The following is a 17,471-nucleotide window of genomic DNA, read 5'->3' on the forward strand; positions in this document are numbered from 1 at the left end:
TTCACAGATTCTTGCACATTATATTTTATTGTACTCGTTATCAATATATGTGTTCGACACACCATGCTTTCGACAGGTGTACCTCAACATTGAGATCGAGGGTCGTGATGATTTTTCACTGTACATCTGCCATACATCTTTTACAAGTCATAGCACTGGCGATCTAACAGTTATTTATGTCTGATCATTGACAATTTTGCCATTTGTATGCAATGTTTTGCACTTTTGACAATAGTAAAGTATACTAAGTGGTTCGAATTATGTATATCCATGTACCTAGGGGGGTATTCACTTTTAAATGATACGGTATAAATATGTCTGGATCAAAATCTTCAGATTCACTTGTGCATTTCTAAAGACGAATTGGATTCTATTTTATGCCATCAAACAGATACAACCTTGTTCAAATCTCAAAGAGTCGCTGAGAAGGAGGAAACCCTTCCAGAGACTCCCAAAGTCCCTGTCACGATACCCTTTGCGCTGGTGAAGGACTATTGGGAATTGGCACGAGCAGCCGATCAGTATGAGGGACGTTTGTTTGAGCTTTTGCTCGGAAGTGAGATATACGAGACACCTTACGTTCCACCGCCCAAGGTGTGTAGACAGTTATTAAGATTCCGCTAGCGGTCAGTATTTGTACTTACATATCTGATATGGCTATACTCACTCAAATATGTGTTACGATAAATATAATATCTATCAGTATCATGCTTCGACTCGTTGACATAACACACCACTATACACATGTTTGTGCAGTGTCCAGAACTTGTGCACAGGTTGAAACGGCTCGAAATCATGTCACAAGAAGCAGAGTACAGGCGGATGACCAGAAATGTAGACACTTCTCGAATCCGAAAAGATGCGCAAACGGACGCTCGTGAGCTGAAGGTAAAAAACATTTAGTCTTACATATTTGTTTAGTAATTCTAGGCGTAGTATCCGAGATTGATGTTAATTCGTCGTATACGCCCATGATATCGGTTCCCAATAGCACAATCGGTTTCTGCATGGTGAATAGTTATCTCGTACAGCTTGAGACCAACAACGGTGCAACCAGATTTATACTATTTTATGTGATGTACGTTATTGTGATATGGTGTATCATAGTGTTGTTGTACATCGCTGTAATTCTAAGCCAATAGGATTTTCACAGTATGAATTTAAGCTATTGTGAGATCTTGGTATGGATACGAGCTTATCAATATATACACACGGACAGCACGAGATGATTTCTCGTACATTTGGCAATACACACACACAATGTATGTATGTAGGTATGTATGTATGTTTTTATGGTCATATTCCTCGAAATCACAGGGACAGTTAGTCGCAACTTACAGGACACAGACTCACAGTCGGACAGGACATACTCTGTACGAAATATTTTGTCTTGTGGTTATGAGGATCTTATATAATGCTCTACATTGACTATCCAACTACTAGTGATACACAGTCTGCCGTGTTCTGCTTGAATCTCTCCCTCTATACCTAGACTATTCACGCAGGTATATACTAAGTGCATAATATATGTTTTGTATGTATGTATGTATGTATGTATGGATGTATGTATGTATGTATGTATGTATGTAGGTATGTATGTATGTATGTATGTATGTATGTATGTATGTATGTTTGTATGTGTGTATGTGTGTATGTATGTATGTATGTATGTATGTATGTATATATGTGTGCCGATGTTTGTGCAGTGGTGAACTACTTGATATGCTATACTCTAATCGAGCTGCGAATAAAAGTATGCTGCCTTGTTAATACATGTTTGACGTCTAGTTCAGCTCAGTGGGATTGTTCTACCTCCAAGTGGGTGTCTACCGTATGAGCAAAATTTGCGCTCAGGTTCTATACCGATATCAATACCTGCTTATAACTTCTTGTACACTACAATTTATCCATAGGGTGTGAAGCAACAGTTCTTCATGCTTGTCAACGTGGTGCTATCGGCCGGAGGTGTTTATCTCGCTGCGTACTACGCACTTTACAACCAACTCAGCTACGGACCTGTAAGTACCACTACACCTGAGACACAGATACGTGCACAGAATTTTTTCTTCGCTGAATGATATGTACTCGACAGAATGATCAACCGTTGACAACATACATATAACGCTAAATCTAATTTCCGCTCAGTTGCTAGAACATCCGCGCTGTACGAAAGTAGCACTACCTATGCCACCCTTGAGGTTTGCTGCTTTAAATCCTTCAGGATTGTCGATATTCTCATGCAATGGCAATCGTATCGACCTTTTTTCCAGTGACTAATTCTACTGAATTTGCCTCAATACTTTGTGCGCTTTCCTGCAGCGTGTGGGTGTCTCAACATTGGCTATGGTCGTCGCCGTGGTAGCTGAAATTTGGCTGTTCCTGAAGGGCGAAATCTTCTACAACAATTTCGAGAAGCCTTCAAAAGATCGGGAAGAGAAGAAACGTGTGGACGCAATGGTTAGTAGTGCGATGGGAAACTCTGAAAAGACTAGCGCGATGAGGAATAGTACCGAAAGTACTGTGCTTGCAGAAGAGAGCAAAAAAGAAAGTTAAGTCACGGATATAAATGCACGGCACCGTTCAATAAAAAGTCAAGCAGAACTGAGGTACCATTGAGTAGCAAATGCAAAAGGTGGACGGTAGTACCACCGAGATAAAAATCTACGTCATTCTCGACACGTTTAGTAATACGGTTGCTACTACTAAGAGACTTCAGAGCTAGATTTTACTTTGAAAAACAAGAAGTACACTCATTTCTACGCTATGTGCGGAGTCTCAAGTGTCAAAGTAAAAGTTTAAACACACATGTTTCTGCTACTACATTTGAGTAACAAAGCCTGTTCATTTATACTCGTTGCGCATTGTGCCCGAGATGGACTCTCTAGCTGTACGGTCGGGTTGGCGGGAGTGTCTGTAAACCTGACGTAATCTTGTGCGCACGTTGTCATTGCGCGATAGAAAAGCAAAGGCGCAAGTCCTTAGCTTAGAAATCCGTGTCTAGCTTGACTAGTTTCTATATATTATGCTTCAAGTAGTCTGTTGTTCGCGTATACGCCCTCAGATATTCGATACACACGGATGTTGACTGAAATACAATATGGGCTAACGTCCAGACCACAGTTGCGTCATCGACGCTGAACGGATTGCTATTGGTTGCCGTCTTTCCATTTGATCGATAGCACAGCATGGTCTAGCAAATGCATTGCAGTGCGTTCTGCTCATCTGCAGTTGTAATGGCCAGGCATGTCAGCATTCATCGAATAGCGTACTACAATAACAGTAGCGTCTGGTGCATTTGACGTGAAGCACTATGGCACACTCAACCGACAAGTCTGGTACAATACACAAGCACAACGCACCCTCGCCAACATCTGCACAGCACTACATCTGCATGCAACCGTGCGACGTGATGTTTTCTAGCGTAGACATCTTCAGCTGACGAGGGCATAGTATACAACAATGGTCACAACTGGCAATGATATATAAGTCGCACTCTAGCCCACGATGTAAGCCAACATATGCCGTACATGACCCCACGGGACTGGCAGCGGCAATACTTATACAGCTTCCATCGAGGTCTCGTACATCTAGTTCTTTATCCCTTGGATTCCTAATCTATAGCAGTGCTAATTCGCTAGCGCGAGTCCACCGAATCAATCGACCACAGGTGGCCCAATTTGCAGAGCAGGTCTACACCTATTCTCAGAGCATGGCGTATCCTTGAGTCCGCTCACAGATCTTCTTAGACAGACAGGGCTGTACTGATTTAGAGGTTTGCGATATATTCCGCGCTGTACTGAAAGTCCAAGCGGTGATTTTCCTTTGGTGAGCATTTTCGGAATAGAAGGTCCGTCCCTTCTTACTGCGACTAGTAGCGCCTGCCAGATTAATACCTCAGGCTCAGATCGGCGGGCAACAGCAGCTACCTCTCAGTCTATATGTATTATCAGTGATCTGCGCCTGCACTCTTCAACAATCGAAATATACTCAGACCTGCTGGTTGTCTACGGTTTGATTGATTGCGAAGTGGTTCTTACGCGTGCCGCTGTCTCAGATGGATTAGACTGTGGGCCTGTAACTAATGTCGACGAGGGCTATGCTCGCGGATGTGGTCATTCTCGGGCGTGTGGTCTCAGAGTAGTGCGTCGTCAGCTCGCGAACGGCTTGAAAGGTGAGTTCTTTAACTAAATGTACTCTACTTGCAGATAGACTCATCCACGAAGCTGCAGTATCAGAGTGGTGTGACTACGGGTGGTGTACCCAAACGCCATATAACACGTCTGCGCCGCTCTCACAAGCCAGCTCACTCTGTTTGCGTATGCAAATGAACCATACAATCAGGACGTATCGCCTGACGCTACTGCATGCCACCAGCAGAGAATGTGGCGGGCGCTATATGCGGGCGTTGAAGGACGCTGCCATTCCGCTGCGTTATGACACGGTAGCATATTACGACGACAATAGCAGAGCTTACCATTCTCGATGTTAGGACATTCCTCATCTATCCGCCAGCACCTTTCCAAGTCGGGTTCATTGCTCCGTTGCGTGCTAGCCGTAGTAGACACTGTATATCAACGTGGGTTTAGCCATGGCATTGGTGTTGGTTGCCGTTTACAGAGGACGACACCCGCCGTGACCATAGCCGGTACTAGCGTCTAGCGTTAGCGGTCAGCTTTGCTACTACCGAATTCCGAACAATCACATACAGTGTGCATTTATAATCAGCAGCAGCTATTGTCATGTTCGCAACTCACATTGTGCCTTGAGCGCTAAAGTACCTTATCAAGATGGAACCAGTCCTCTTCATGCTTGTGGGTAATCTACTTGTCCGTAGCGCTCGGCTATAAAACAAGTTCACACCTAGTGACAGCACTGTCGCAAGCTTCCACATTGCCACCCACAAAGCACGTCGAATTGTCACTCAGTGGGTATTCGGTGTATGGAAAAGTCGACGGCAAACACAATTGAACATTGTCCATGACTGTGACATTCCCTGACAACAGATTGCCAAAATCTAGGTTCTGCAGAACCGTGTTCCCGGTCACTACCACTGAACCGTTGCCCTAAGGAACAGAGAGAAGAATCAAATTGGTGAGTTTCAAACCATAGAGCTGAAAAGTGTGTAGGATTGTGGGTAGATGCAAGCTTACGGAAAGTAGAAAGCTACAACCGATCGATGAAGTTGTTAAGCGAACAATGTGGGGTTTAGATAGAGATAGGAAAGTTTCGGCGAGCTTTAGACATTGACAGCTATGATGTACATGATATATGTCCACCTTCACAACACAATAACGAAACACGAGACTTAAACGAAATTGCTTGATTAGGAAGCTCGTACATGCTTGCATTCACCCCCGACGACAGAGAGATGAGTCACGCTATTGTCTCTCAAATAACTACATGTTAGACGTATAGTCGCCACAGAATAGACCTCAACTAACATACCAAGTGATCGGGTGAGATGTGATACTGGACGAGATAGTGCAAGCGACAAATTTGTCCGTTAAAAATGGGACTACATGCGCACACACGCATAGACACATTTGTGCTTGCGGCCAATGCGGTCCATGTACTATTAGAATTGTTCGTGTGTCCTCAGAGCACCCGTTAATATATGCAAACTAACGATCTCTAAAGCAATAAAATCGTCTCAGATCGCATCATATTAAAAATGCACACACAATCACATGTCCGGTTTCTGCACGTTGTAACTCGTCGGGACTATAAATTATAACCTGATGGGTACAAAATTTCGTTCCTCCATTCAAGTCTCATTACTTCTCTAGTGATAGTATGTGCACAAAGGTGTTCACCGATTTTAAGACAGGGAATGGGGAAAACGATATACGTACATCACAATCGGTCATATCCGGTCTAGGTACTTCGCTGACAAGCATCAGAACGAGTGGGACAGATTCATATGAGATATACTGCATAAACTTACGTTCTCCAGAGACGGGAAGGAGATATTGGTGAGCGCCATATTATCGTTAATCCGATGATTCTGTGCTATCACACTCAAATTCGGTGCGGAAACGGACACCAAGCTCAGACTGTCGCCAACTAAAAAGTACGACGAGTACAGGTCCAGAACCACATCGCCGTACACGAAGATAGCCCAGAACACGCCACTGGACTGTATGCCGGCTTCCATCTCCGTCAACGCAGGGAAGTTCAATTCCTGCAACCGCGGGTTAAGGAAGAACACCACCGCCGACGACGACTGCAGCAGTGGCATCTGCACCGACAACAGGTTGTTGTTGGAGAACATCCCGATGGACCCCTCTGTCCAGTTGGGCAAGTCGATGGACACTATGTCGCACCGATCGATCACAATGGAGTTGATAGTGGACATCAGGAGCGTCAGGTTTGCGATACCGGCTGTGTCCTCGAGTACAATGCTGTTGATAGACTGTGAGGGAGATACACCAGGAAAGGGTAAGCGGTTGACAAGGAAAATGTCAATGTTTAGAGATGAAAGATGTATGAGCGGCTTTAGGGTTTCGCATGAGCAATTTTCGGATTTTTGCATCAGCGGTTTTAGTGGTTTTTTCATGTGCGGTTTTAGGAGATTTGCATGAGCAGATTTAAATCAAGTATAGGCACTCGGTAAGTGACGTTCCGCATATCGCCTCTGACTTCGAGTACAATGCTGTTGATTATAGGACTTGCGGTCCGAGAGGGTTAAAATTTGACGTGTTACATATGGATAAATGTTATGTTAGATATACGAGGGATGAGGATATGTTAACATATGCGCTTTAATTGCGACCCTCGATACATTTTCCGATGAACACTTACGATAATTGCCTGTGAAGATATGTATGGCATTAAACTTGGAACAAAGCACTGATGGGAAAATTTTCTACAGGCTGCCTGAGCTACAAGTTATAGTACAGTAACAATTTGCAACACGCCATTGATATTGAGCCGACTAGAGCTCTTCTCGTAAATGTCATATATTGTCGTCATGAATACCAAAATGACTATCTAGCACAGTTCGAAGAGTAATTGCTCCATTTATCCGCTTCGCTGAGCTGAAATATTGTGGATCACGTCGATTTTGAAAGTACAAGAGCAGTAAACACTATATTTAATCGTTCGCATCTATTAGCTGGATGCATGTCCCAACTAACACACCACGTTCGCAATTCGCTAGGACAAGGAAAATGAGACAAGGAAAATGCAACATACTTCCAACAGTTCCAGTCCTTCGAGCGTGAAATTGCCATTCTGCTGGACCTTGATGTTATTCAATATAGTCATTTCGGGGAAGCGTAGTATGATGTGCTGGATGTTATTGTTTATCTCCAGCGACTGTGAGAAAAGAACAGACATCTGATGAACTATGTTGCAAGCTAAAAAAAATTCAACGAAACAACCATAAGCGTAGAAGATAGCATTGCCTAGCAGCACTTGAACAATGAAGAACCGAGGAACTTGCACCTAAGTTAAATAAATAACTGAAGAACTGACACCTAAGTGAAGCAAAAGAACTGAAGAACTGACACCTAAGTGAAACAAAAGATCGGAAGGACTGACACCTAAGTGAAACACAAGAACTGAAGAACTGACACCAAAGTGAAACACATCTGGGGATGAAAAGAAGCACATGCATCTGCAAAGTCTTACATCGATTCTCTCCATTGCCATGAACTCATATGCGGCAGAGGCCACGTACGAATCACTGAGGAGGAAGAGGGATATATTCAAAAATCAGTATAAATGAGCGGATCGAAAAACAAATAAAGAATCAGAGCGATATTTGATGATGCCGTATACGATGCCAATTCATACATAATTTTAATATGACACCAGCACCGATTACAAAGATACAAGGAAACAGAAAGGGAGATATGCCAAGAATTTGCATATAAGAAAGGAATAAATTTCAAAGAGAAAAAGCAATCCTGTTCGGCATGCTTGGTTTCTTCTCACACTACCTACAGCTCTGTCGACGAAATCAGATGGTCTTATTTTGGAGTCTAGACTGGTTTGTAATTAAAAATTTCTTCGTGTGTGTGTGTGTGTGTGTGAGTGGGGAGGGGTTGGTGAAGTATGGCCGTCAATGTGTTATGCGCGGTGTATGGGACTGGTATGCAGGACTGGTATGCAACTATATACAGTAGCTCCAATCATCATACTAATTATGATGAACCACCTACCATATTTGCAAATTGCGAACAGTTGTTAACCTGGGGAACTCAATCTTGGACGACACCACCATCCCGCATAGAACCCCATCTGTCACCGTTTCTAGATTATCCATAATTATATGGCTGAAGAAGTACAGTCTGTGCACATAAAAAAATTGGGATACAAAAATTGAATGTGATTTCCGTTACTCGGTAGGTAATAGAGCACCGACTTGCAAATCTCCAATGGATAAACAAACTATTTAAAAATGTTCTCTAATAGCCTACGCTGGTTCAACACCATTTGCTGGTGCTGGCATGCATGCGAACGAAATAAATGCCCGGAAATTCACTAAAAGTCTCATATAACGCACTAAATTAACCATGTAAAACGCCGACACAATTGCAGCACATACAAAGGTACATACCGCTGAAAATTCATACTCAAAGCCGTCGTCAGCGATCGCAAGTTGAGTGTGATATTCCTAGGAAAGGTGATTTGATTTATACCACCATTTCGCTCGAAGTCCTGTAGTTCAAGGAAGAGTACATCGTATTCTTCCGGCGTGAAGACCTTAGGGTTGATCACATCGGTAGCGATTTCACTGTTAATGTCTGTGATGTACAGCTGTAGGTGAAGGTAAAGCATACCACAGTAAATTGTCGACACCACTAACAAAACCCACCCGATACTTGATGGAGATATGCAGCATACATTAGAAGTGCGGAAAAAGCTACTCGCAAGTTGTCGGTGAACAAGATGTTCTTGAAGACCTAGACACTCCTGTCACATCATGCTACAACAATTAAATACCGCAGCAAATCATGCCTTTATGAAACAACCGCTACTAGAGAACCAGACAGTGGCCGTACACTCCATATCAAGCAAATACATGCTGTGAAATGTTGCGCATTTCACGAACACAATTTGAAGCCAAGGTACATTTTTCTCACCAGTGATAACAACAGAAAACTAACCAAATAAGTATAGCCGTACAATTGTAAGCAAACAAGCACACAACAATCGTATACGCACACCATAAAGATGGTCCTTAGAAACGGGGCAATGATATGATAAAACATAAAGCAACCAAGTGCAGAGACGGTCATCAGTAACGAGGCACTGAATCCGCTGTGATATATGATTAACAAACATAAACAACCAAATACAGCCTGCACCTTGAAGTGAAGTAAGTACACACAACAATCTTTTGCGCATACCACAAGACGCGTTCTGCGACATCGGGGCAATAATGAACAAATGAAACCACATAGAACCGAATTTAGCTATTCATTGCATTGAAGAACGCGCACACACCGACCATTCAAGCATACCACGGAGACGTTCTCCAGCAACGGTACACTGATTTCGCCTACGATAATGGAGTTGGCCACCTCGAAAGTGACAAACTTGGTGGCACTCGGGAAAGTTAAACCCGTGAACGAGCAGTCAGCAATGACGATGGTAGTCGCAGACAACAGGACAGGGAATGTGAGATTTTGCAGCGACCTCAAACCGGCAATCCTTATATACTCGCTGGGAAATGCAGGGAAAATGTATAATGGAGGGTCATTGGAATAGTCAGGGAGTGCAGTGGAAAGTACATGAATGACAACGGCATAAGGTATGCGAGGTTCTAAAGAAATCTCAACCTGTCGATCTTTATATAGTCTCCTAGAAATTAGCTTGTGCGTACAGTGGAGGAAACATTCAAAGGGTCGGGATACGCAGGACGTAGGCGGGTGTGTCGTGGAAAAGTATGCAAATGAATCGATGAACGTTGCGGACAGCTTAGGCAATGCAAAGTTCTGTAGCGGAACCAGCCTATCAACCTTGTTATATTTAATGCAGCATGGGAATGTAGTGCGGACACCATGGGAATAGTCAGGGTTGATTGCAGGTGGGTGTATATTAAAAAGTACCCGATTCGTCTACTGTGTGGGTGTTGTGGAGGATCTTAGGATTAGACAGGGTATTGTGAAGTGGACAAGTATGAGAAGCATGTACGTGAAGCTGCATAGCCGGATGGCGACAGCCACAACAGACATATATATGAGTGTGTGTGTATGTGTGTGTGTGTGTGATCTATTTATATTCATAATTATATAATATTTGGACTGTACAACAGTATATACCTAGGCTTTCCTTAATAAAAATTCAAATGCGACGACAAAGGGAATGTTAAATCACCTACGATTGATCATATACTATGCAACACTCAAATAGTTTATGTACAAGTAACACTACGATAAAAGCCCGCCTCTCAGAGCAAACGAGGACGAGAGAATGCTGACAAACAGAACACAAAACACTACACTTTCCATTTGCGGGTGAAATCAGGTTTACGTCTATCGCTATCTACATATCAAATGCTAGAAGTTATCACGCGTTCCAATTCACCAACCGCGATATCAAAATTGTATTCATATGCACGCGAGTTGCGAAATGGCAAGCAAAAAAGGGTACATCCGAACGGAAGGTCAAACAAAAAGTCTTGCTTAAGACAACAGCCCACACCACGCTCACACGTGTAGGCCATCATGGGAAGGTCTATTTCAGTGATATAATGAAGGTCACACAAAATGTCTTGCTTACGAGAACAGCCCACACCCTGCACATACGTGTAGGCCAATATGGGAAAGTCTATATCCGTAATAAAATGCATATCGCTGTCGTGGCATCGATTGTTGTCCATGATGATGTTCAACGAAGCATTGCTCAGATTGGGGAAGGAGAAACTCGTGGGTGCCAGCAGGCCACTGCACTCTATCGTGAGGTTGACTATTGACTTCGCAATCGTCAATGTGCTGTGATGTATTAGAGTGCGCGCGGTTCAGGGATTGCATATAGTATATTAAGGTCAATATACATCGCATTGCAAATCAGAATCTCAAATGGGGGCAAGTGATTGTATATGATATGAATGCATAAGGTTTACAGGACTCAAGAAAATACAGCAGTTATAGGAATGACGTCACCACGGTTTCGAAACGCACTCATAAGACAAATATATGAATATCGAACAGTACAGATTGGATATGTCCGCACGCCTTGAAATCTCGACTGAGGACAACTTGTGATCGGCTTCTCACTGAAGTCTAAACAGGCACCTCACCATACTAGTAAGCCCCATATTTGACTACAAGTCTGAAGCTGTTGATGCTTACGATAATATGCGGTGATACAAAAACTACGAGAAATTAATATGTAGGCCTATAAATTTTGTTCCGAACTATTGCATCACATAGATTGTCCTTAACCAGCATAATAGCTACACAAAGCATTCATACCCCACGCCGTTGAAGTTGCTGAAGGTGACCTCTGCGAAGTGGTTACAGCCTTTAGCATTGACTTTATGTAGCTCCGCTTCGTTGGTAATTATCTTCGTCGTAAAATTGAGGCATGGGTCCGGGGCATCGGTTTGAAGCAGAACCCTAATGATTTACATACCGCACAAAAAAAAGAAGAGGGCTGAGATCTCGCAATGTTTCAGGGTTTATGGCGTATGCCTTAAAGTGGTTTAGAGTTCCAGGTCACGCTTGTATGCGAGTAATCTATTTTGATTTGGGTAGAGTGCTGGCACATACTTTTGTGTTATAAAATTTAATTGGTAATCACATAGAACTTAAAAAACCAAAACATTATGCGTACTTCCGCGCTATAAAATTTGATTGGGAATCAGAAAGAACTTGGGAAAAAAATCTATAAAGACACACTGTCCCAATATTCTAGTAGAGATAGCCACAGGGTTGATACAAACACCACAAATACCGGCAAAACATGGTACAAAAAGTGAGCCTACGACATATACTCGAAACAACCAAAACATTGCCAGTAAGGAAGCCATATCACTCCCAAGGATAGTATAATGACCATCGTAATTAAAGACAACGGAATAAGATTTGATATGCGAGATCCATTCTGACAGAACTAGAAGGATGCGACGACTTCTCCATCTAAGAGAATTTACACTGCTTCAAACAAAACAAGTGCGATGATATGGTCAATTCCGGTAAGGCAAGCACTTACACTAGATAGCAACAACGGACATAGGAAACGGACAACATCAAACTACCAGGCGAACAATGAACCTATTCACAACTACAGTCAGCATAACCAAACAATATGAACGTCTCAGGAAGCAACTAACCCGGCTGCCACTGCAGGTAGCAACACCAGGTGACAGCAACCGACTAAGAACGCAACTTACACAATCACAACTATAGCCAGCAATACCAGTGTGACTATAAACAGTGCCACTGCGATAAGGTAACGGACGCGGTTCCGTTTGTACCGCTCCTCTAATTTGGCCATGGCCATTTGCAGCGCGGTCAGGTCCAGATTGGAATCACTGTCCTCCAGCTCCACAACCGGGTTCTCTGTTACGGTGGTAGAGCACGAATCAATTAAAAATCAGCACCTTTGCATAGACCCTTGACTGATATGTGTGAGCGCATTGGACGTGATATTCGTGAGCTTTGCACCCTGACTCAAAATACACGAAGTAGCCGACCGTGAGGTCAATGACAGACGTACAAATGCTAAGATGCGCGAGCTCCCACCAACGGCACACTTGGTGCAGAACGAAAGTGGATCAAATAACGATACCTATGCGTGACCTACTATATGATTGGCAACAGAAAAATCTTCTCAGAACATTGGGGAACAATCTTGCCACAACATTCCGAAACAAATTTAGGCGATACACAAAACTGTCGATCTATACCATCGATGTGGGCAATGAGAAGATCAGTGGAACCGAACATTTATATATGCATTGCAGTACCAGACCAAGACAATATTGCTCCCCACTGGTGGGTGGCAAAGATGCTAGAGATAGTTAAATTTTATAAAGTACGAATCAACTGATCAATACATTTTTGCGATTATTTTATTGTGCGATCAATCACACAAACATCTACACTTCAGCTGTTGCACATACTCTTTAGAATCTCAATATAACGATCACGCTGGCTTTCATCTCTCTGCATCAGCTGCCGAATATGGTAGTAAAAATAGATATCAGTGTGCAATTGTATACAGTTATGCATTCAAAAATGGAGGACAGCAAAACAGATGACAAAAAAAACCCCCACGTCGTACTTCCGCGCATCCATCACTATTGCAAACACAGACAAGACCGTAGACGAATCCTGTGAGAATCCGTTGCAAATATATATAGTAGAAGTGACCGACAAAACGGAATATGTACTATCATGATTTAGCAAGTACAGAAATTCTGAATTGTACGACAACCATCATCATGAGAATGAACGGCACTATTGAAATCGATAAGAAAGTGCACGCAACGATTGATCTGCAGCTATAAATCTCAATCCAATTATTACCTAATACATACATACATATATATATATATATATATATATACGTTATATATATATAAATATATATATATATATATATACATATATATATATATACTATGTATATATACATACATACATACGCACAAACAAATATATATATATATATGTATGTAAATTTATATATATATGTATAGTTATATATATATATATATATATGTATATATATATATATATATGTGTGTGTCTGTCTATCTGTGAACAAACACACGTACACAAACACACAATTACATACATATATGATATAATAACACACACAAACACACACACACACACACACACAATATATATATATATATATAATTATATACATATAATATATACATATATATATATATATATATATACATATTTAAATATTTATGTATATATTTATATATATATATATATATTTATATAAATCTATAATATACATACATACATATATATATATATATATATAGATGTATGAGTACACACACATACACACATACACAAAGATACACGCAGACACACACACATATACACAAAGATACACGCAGACACACACACACCTATATATATATATATATTATATACACACAAACATATATATATACAGAATAAGAATAAGAATGATATTGACAATAATTACATATATCGATATATATATATATATATATATATATAAACAAGTCGAGCGCTCGCGTGTACTTTTGAAAGTGTCATTTGTACTTCAAAACTCACCTCAGTTTTGAAATGTTCGAACCAGGGTCCTTTTGGGATACCCGTCTCGTGTTGACTTGAGGGTGTTATACTAGTCCCGTCATCTGTGAGAGCCCTTGAGTCTTTGGAAGTGACCAGGCGCTTTAGAAGTGACATTGCGCCTTTCCTAGCCGTGTTGATAGGTGTTCCTGGTTCGGTGTGGGCTTGCTCGAGTTGGTTGCTTATAATGTCTCCTAAAGAATTCAACTGCGCCATCGAATCCGCAAGCAGTTGTTTACTCATACCTCTCCTTGACCGATCCGAATGCAGAATCAACTGCACGCGCAGTCAAATACCGGGGATTGGATGGGAGATCTATGGGCGTATGGATGTTTTTATGATGCTGTTTTACATGGTAACATATCAATGCATATTTTAATATATTTTTATAGGCAATGCAAGTCGCAAGTGTCCTATTAGTTACCTGGGAGTTAGACTGCCTCAACACAACATCAACTAAGGCATCATGTCTTCTCTCGCTACTACTAGTAAAGACAGATGAAGCATAGCCTTCCAGATAAAGATCGATATGAAATTAATGCACGTTTCTATTTTATATATTTGGAGCGCGGCCAAACTTAAAATATAAAGATTTTCCCACAAATTTTTGTGTGAGCTCTCTCGCTCTCTCTGAGAGAAAGGGAGAGTAGAAGAGTATTTAGAGAGAGCCCATTCACTCAAGGCTTGATCAAGCAGCGGGGCGATCAATATTAGCTTTCTCTCTCTGTCGCTCTGTCCTCTACGCTAGAGAGAGAACGCTTCGTTATGACATCATCCCTCATGGCAATTCTGATGGGGGGACGGTCATGGGTAGTGTATGAGCCGTATTATCACAGTATGTGACGAATGCACTCAGCACTGTTTGTTCCAAATACACAAGTACAGTATATAGTAATTGCATGCAGCTCCGCAAGCCTACAGATGTAGAGCTGTCTGAACTTTTGATCCCGCAGTCTTTCAGTAAGACAAATGGATTCACTTTGTTTGACTTCAAGTGCAATTCAAAGCTCTTCGCTTGTTATATAATGTACCACCGCTATTTGCTTACATGCGTATCGTCTCTACCTCTGCATTCAATTATACAGTCTAGAGCAAGAAACTTCCTTCTGTCAGATACCTTTGTTGGGCAAATATCTTCTCACTCTCAAATGCCATTAAGTGTTTCGAGGAATATGTCGCTTTCTCTCAGATTCTTGGCTTGCGCCAGACTGAGTATGAACTTGAGCGGCAATTTCTCTCGATCTTGAAGGCTCGCAGCGTTTACACTACCTTTGTGGGCAAGCAAAATTTTCGATGTTAGCGACTATTCAACCTGAACCAGTTGCCGTTTAGAGCGAACCAGCTACAAATTCATGCAATATTTATCAAATCTTAATGGTGGTCTATTTCGTTCGCCATGCACTCATCTATACGGAGGGCACAACTGCACAACTGCACAACTTGAGTATGTATGAACAAGCCAAAAGTAGAGTGTATCATCCTGTCTGTATTGTGTGAGGGTATGTATAAATTCCAACTGTGAATCTTCCTCGGATAAAGACTCACCAAGGTAAAAGTAGGGCTGTGCTGGTGGCCTGCAGAAGACGTGCACCTCGGCTTTGGTTCGATCTGTGAGGACAAATGCATATTAAATGTGAACCACGTTTGTCAAAAAATAGACTTCACGCACAGAATCACGCCGTAGGTTTTCAATATATATATGTCTATATGTATGGACATACATTGATAAAAATGTTCATCAATATGATTATATATATATATATATATATATCAAATAAATTAGTATATTGCCGTAGCACTAGGATTGCATCAACATGGTGGTGTTTACCTGCGCACTTCTCATGTCCACAATCGGTGAAATCCCCGGGAGCCAGCGAACGCAGTAGTCTACATATAACAGGTGATTCGACTGTCTGGCGGGATTGCGCGTACCATATCAATTTCGCATAATTTTCTTGGAAAGTATTTTGATAGCTCTGCGAGAAAATAAATAAAAAAATGCGCGCAGGAATATATGAATGCACAATGGTGAACAAGACGACAAGAGACAACATGCGTGAGACGATACCCACAAACAAGAGAAGGGAGCCCAGGCGCAGACTGACTCGGGGTTATAGCTGATACACATACGCTGTCGAGGTTGATGAAGAGCACAATAGCATTTCTCCACTCCTGTATACCACTCATCTTGTTGTATACGGGTCGTTTGGGCGAGGCCAATGCCTCCATGACCGCTCGTTTCATAGCACCTCCTTCGATAACTTCAGGGAACTGAGATGTAGAGTTATAAAGGTTTGAGAATGCAAGAAAACAGGAGAAGGCAAGATTCAGTACAAGCACACTGTATCATTCTGAAAAAAATGGAAGTGTGTTGGTTTGTGTAAATACTGATATCGTCCTATGATAAGAAAGATTGCATGAAAATTAGAATACATACGAGCATTTATGTGCGCATACATTAAAACCGAAGGCAACCCGGGCTCATATGTGAATTACCCCATCCACACATTAAGGACGTATATTCGCATAAAAAATTCATTTTCCATACAGTCGATAAAATCTTAATTGCATGGAATACGATAAGCTCGCACGCATACGACTTCTTATCAGGATATCGGTCTGTTTGGACATACGAATTTTCCTTCAAATCCACTAAAAGTATTATAGTTCATGTCCAGGTGTCGGATCGAATTTGGAGGCGGTACTGCTACAGTCTTCGCGGAGTTATTCCGTACAGGTCGCTTGTAGAGTTCTTTCGATGTTCTTAATCTGGAAACAAAACGTAGTAGAGTATGACTATGAGTGTAAATGTTACTAAAAATTCGATGACATGGACATTGACAGATCACGCACTCCAGGGGAGTGTATAAACTTGCCAATCCATGCGAACACCTGTATAAATATCTGCGTAGATGTGGAATATACATTTTAACACTCCGCGAAAAATAGCTCTGAATCAAACCAACCGTTGCTCTTGAAGCGCTACATCCTTCAGTGGTATAGAATCGTCCTTGTAATTGACATCGCTATTTCGGGTACTTCGCGTTGAACGTCTGGTCGGTTCTCGGATCTCATATTGGCTAGTCTTGGCCCATTTTCGTTTGGGTTTCGGAGCGAAAGAGGTGGCCTGCATTATATTATATCATTGCGACCGATTAAATGAAAATGAAAATGGACTATGGACAATAGATTAAACTCCGACATAAGGCTCTACTGCACATGCTCATT

At 41.7% G+C, this 17,471-nt stretch overlaps 3 protein-coding genes across 3 annotated transcripts in view; 1 reads left to right on the forward strand and 2 right to left on the reverse strand.

The window, feature by feature from the left end:
• The window catches only part of SARC_00663 (hypothetical protein), a 3,992-nt gene extending 1,391 nt beyond the window's left edge, over nucleotides 1-2,601 (forward strand). The window contains exons 2-5 of the mRNA XM_014305655.1: nucleotides 392-594; nucleotides 757-888; nucleotides 1,914-2,018; nucleotides 2,320-2,601. Coding sequence (XP_014161130.1) covers nucleotides 392-594; nucleotides 757-888; nucleotides 1,914-2,018; nucleotides 2,320-2,553 — 674 coding nt within the window. The 3' untranslated portion in view covers nucleotides 2,554-2,601. The remainder of the gene's footprint in view (nucleotides 1-391; nucleotides 595-756; nucleotides 889-1,913; nucleotides 2,019-2,319) is intronic.
• Nucleotides 2,602-4,198: 1,597 nt separating this feature from the next.
• SARC_00664 (hypothetical protein) lies at nucleotides 4,199-14,486 on the reverse strand (the record flags this gene model as incomplete). Its single annotated transcript, XM_014305656.1, has 12 exons — nucleotides 4,199-5,063; nucleotides 5,945-6,412; nucleotides 7,195-7,317; nucleotides 7,633-7,687; nucleotides 8,166-8,294; nucleotides 8,564-8,763; nucleotides 9,471-9,672; nucleotides 10,758-10,943; nucleotides 11,427-11,570; nucleotides 12,347-12,515; nucleotides 13,079-13,130; nucleotides 14,226-14,486. The coding sequence occupies 12 exons, from the start codon at nucleotides 14,484-14,486 to the stop codon at nucleotides 4,842-4,844; spliced, it is 2,211 nt and encodes a 736-aa protein (XP_014161131.1). The 3' UTR covers nucleotides 4,199-4,841.
• Nucleotides 14,487-14,784: 298 nt separating this feature from the next.
• Nucleotides 14,785-17,452, reverse strand: SARC_00665 (hypothetical protein). Its single transcript, XM_014305657.1, has 7 exons — nucleotides 17,210-17,452; nucleotides 16,877-17,012; nucleotides 16,374-16,514; nucleotides 16,072-16,219; nucleotides 15,789-15,851; nucleotides 15,361-15,512; nucleotides 14,785-15,032 (listed from the first exon to the last, which is right to left on the reverse strand). The coding sequence occupies exons 1-6, from the start codon at nucleotides 17,374-17,376 to the stop codon at nucleotides 15,388-15,390; spliced, it is 780 nt and encodes a 259-aa protein (XP_014161132.1). The 5' UTR covers nucleotides 17,377-17,452; the 3' UTR covers nucleotides 14,785-15,032; nucleotides 15,361-15,387.
• Between the last annotated feature and the right edge of the window lie 19 nt (nucleotides 17,453-17,471).

This window comes from Sphaeroforma arctica (genome assembly GCF_001186125.1).
Source record: "Sphaeroforma arctica JP610 unplaced genomic scaffold supercont1.22, whole genome shotgun sequence".
Taxonomy (NCBI): domain Eukaryota; class Ichthyosporea; order Ichthyophonida; genus Sphaeroforma; species Sphaeroforma arctica.

Coding starts and splice junctions, on each gene's coding strand:
- SARC_00665 (XM_014305657.1), bottom strand. CDS start 17,376: ATGCAGGCCACCTCTTTCGCTCCGAAACCCAAACGAAAATGGGCCAAG. Junction 16,515..16,876: donor GTGGATTTGAAGGAAAATTC/GTATGTCCAAAC, acceptor TCTACATCTCAG/TTCCCTGAAGTTATCGAAGG. Junction 16,220..16,373: donor TCTTCATCAACCTCGACAGC/GTATGTGTATCA, acceptor ATTTTCTCGCAG/AGCTATCAAAATACTTTCCA.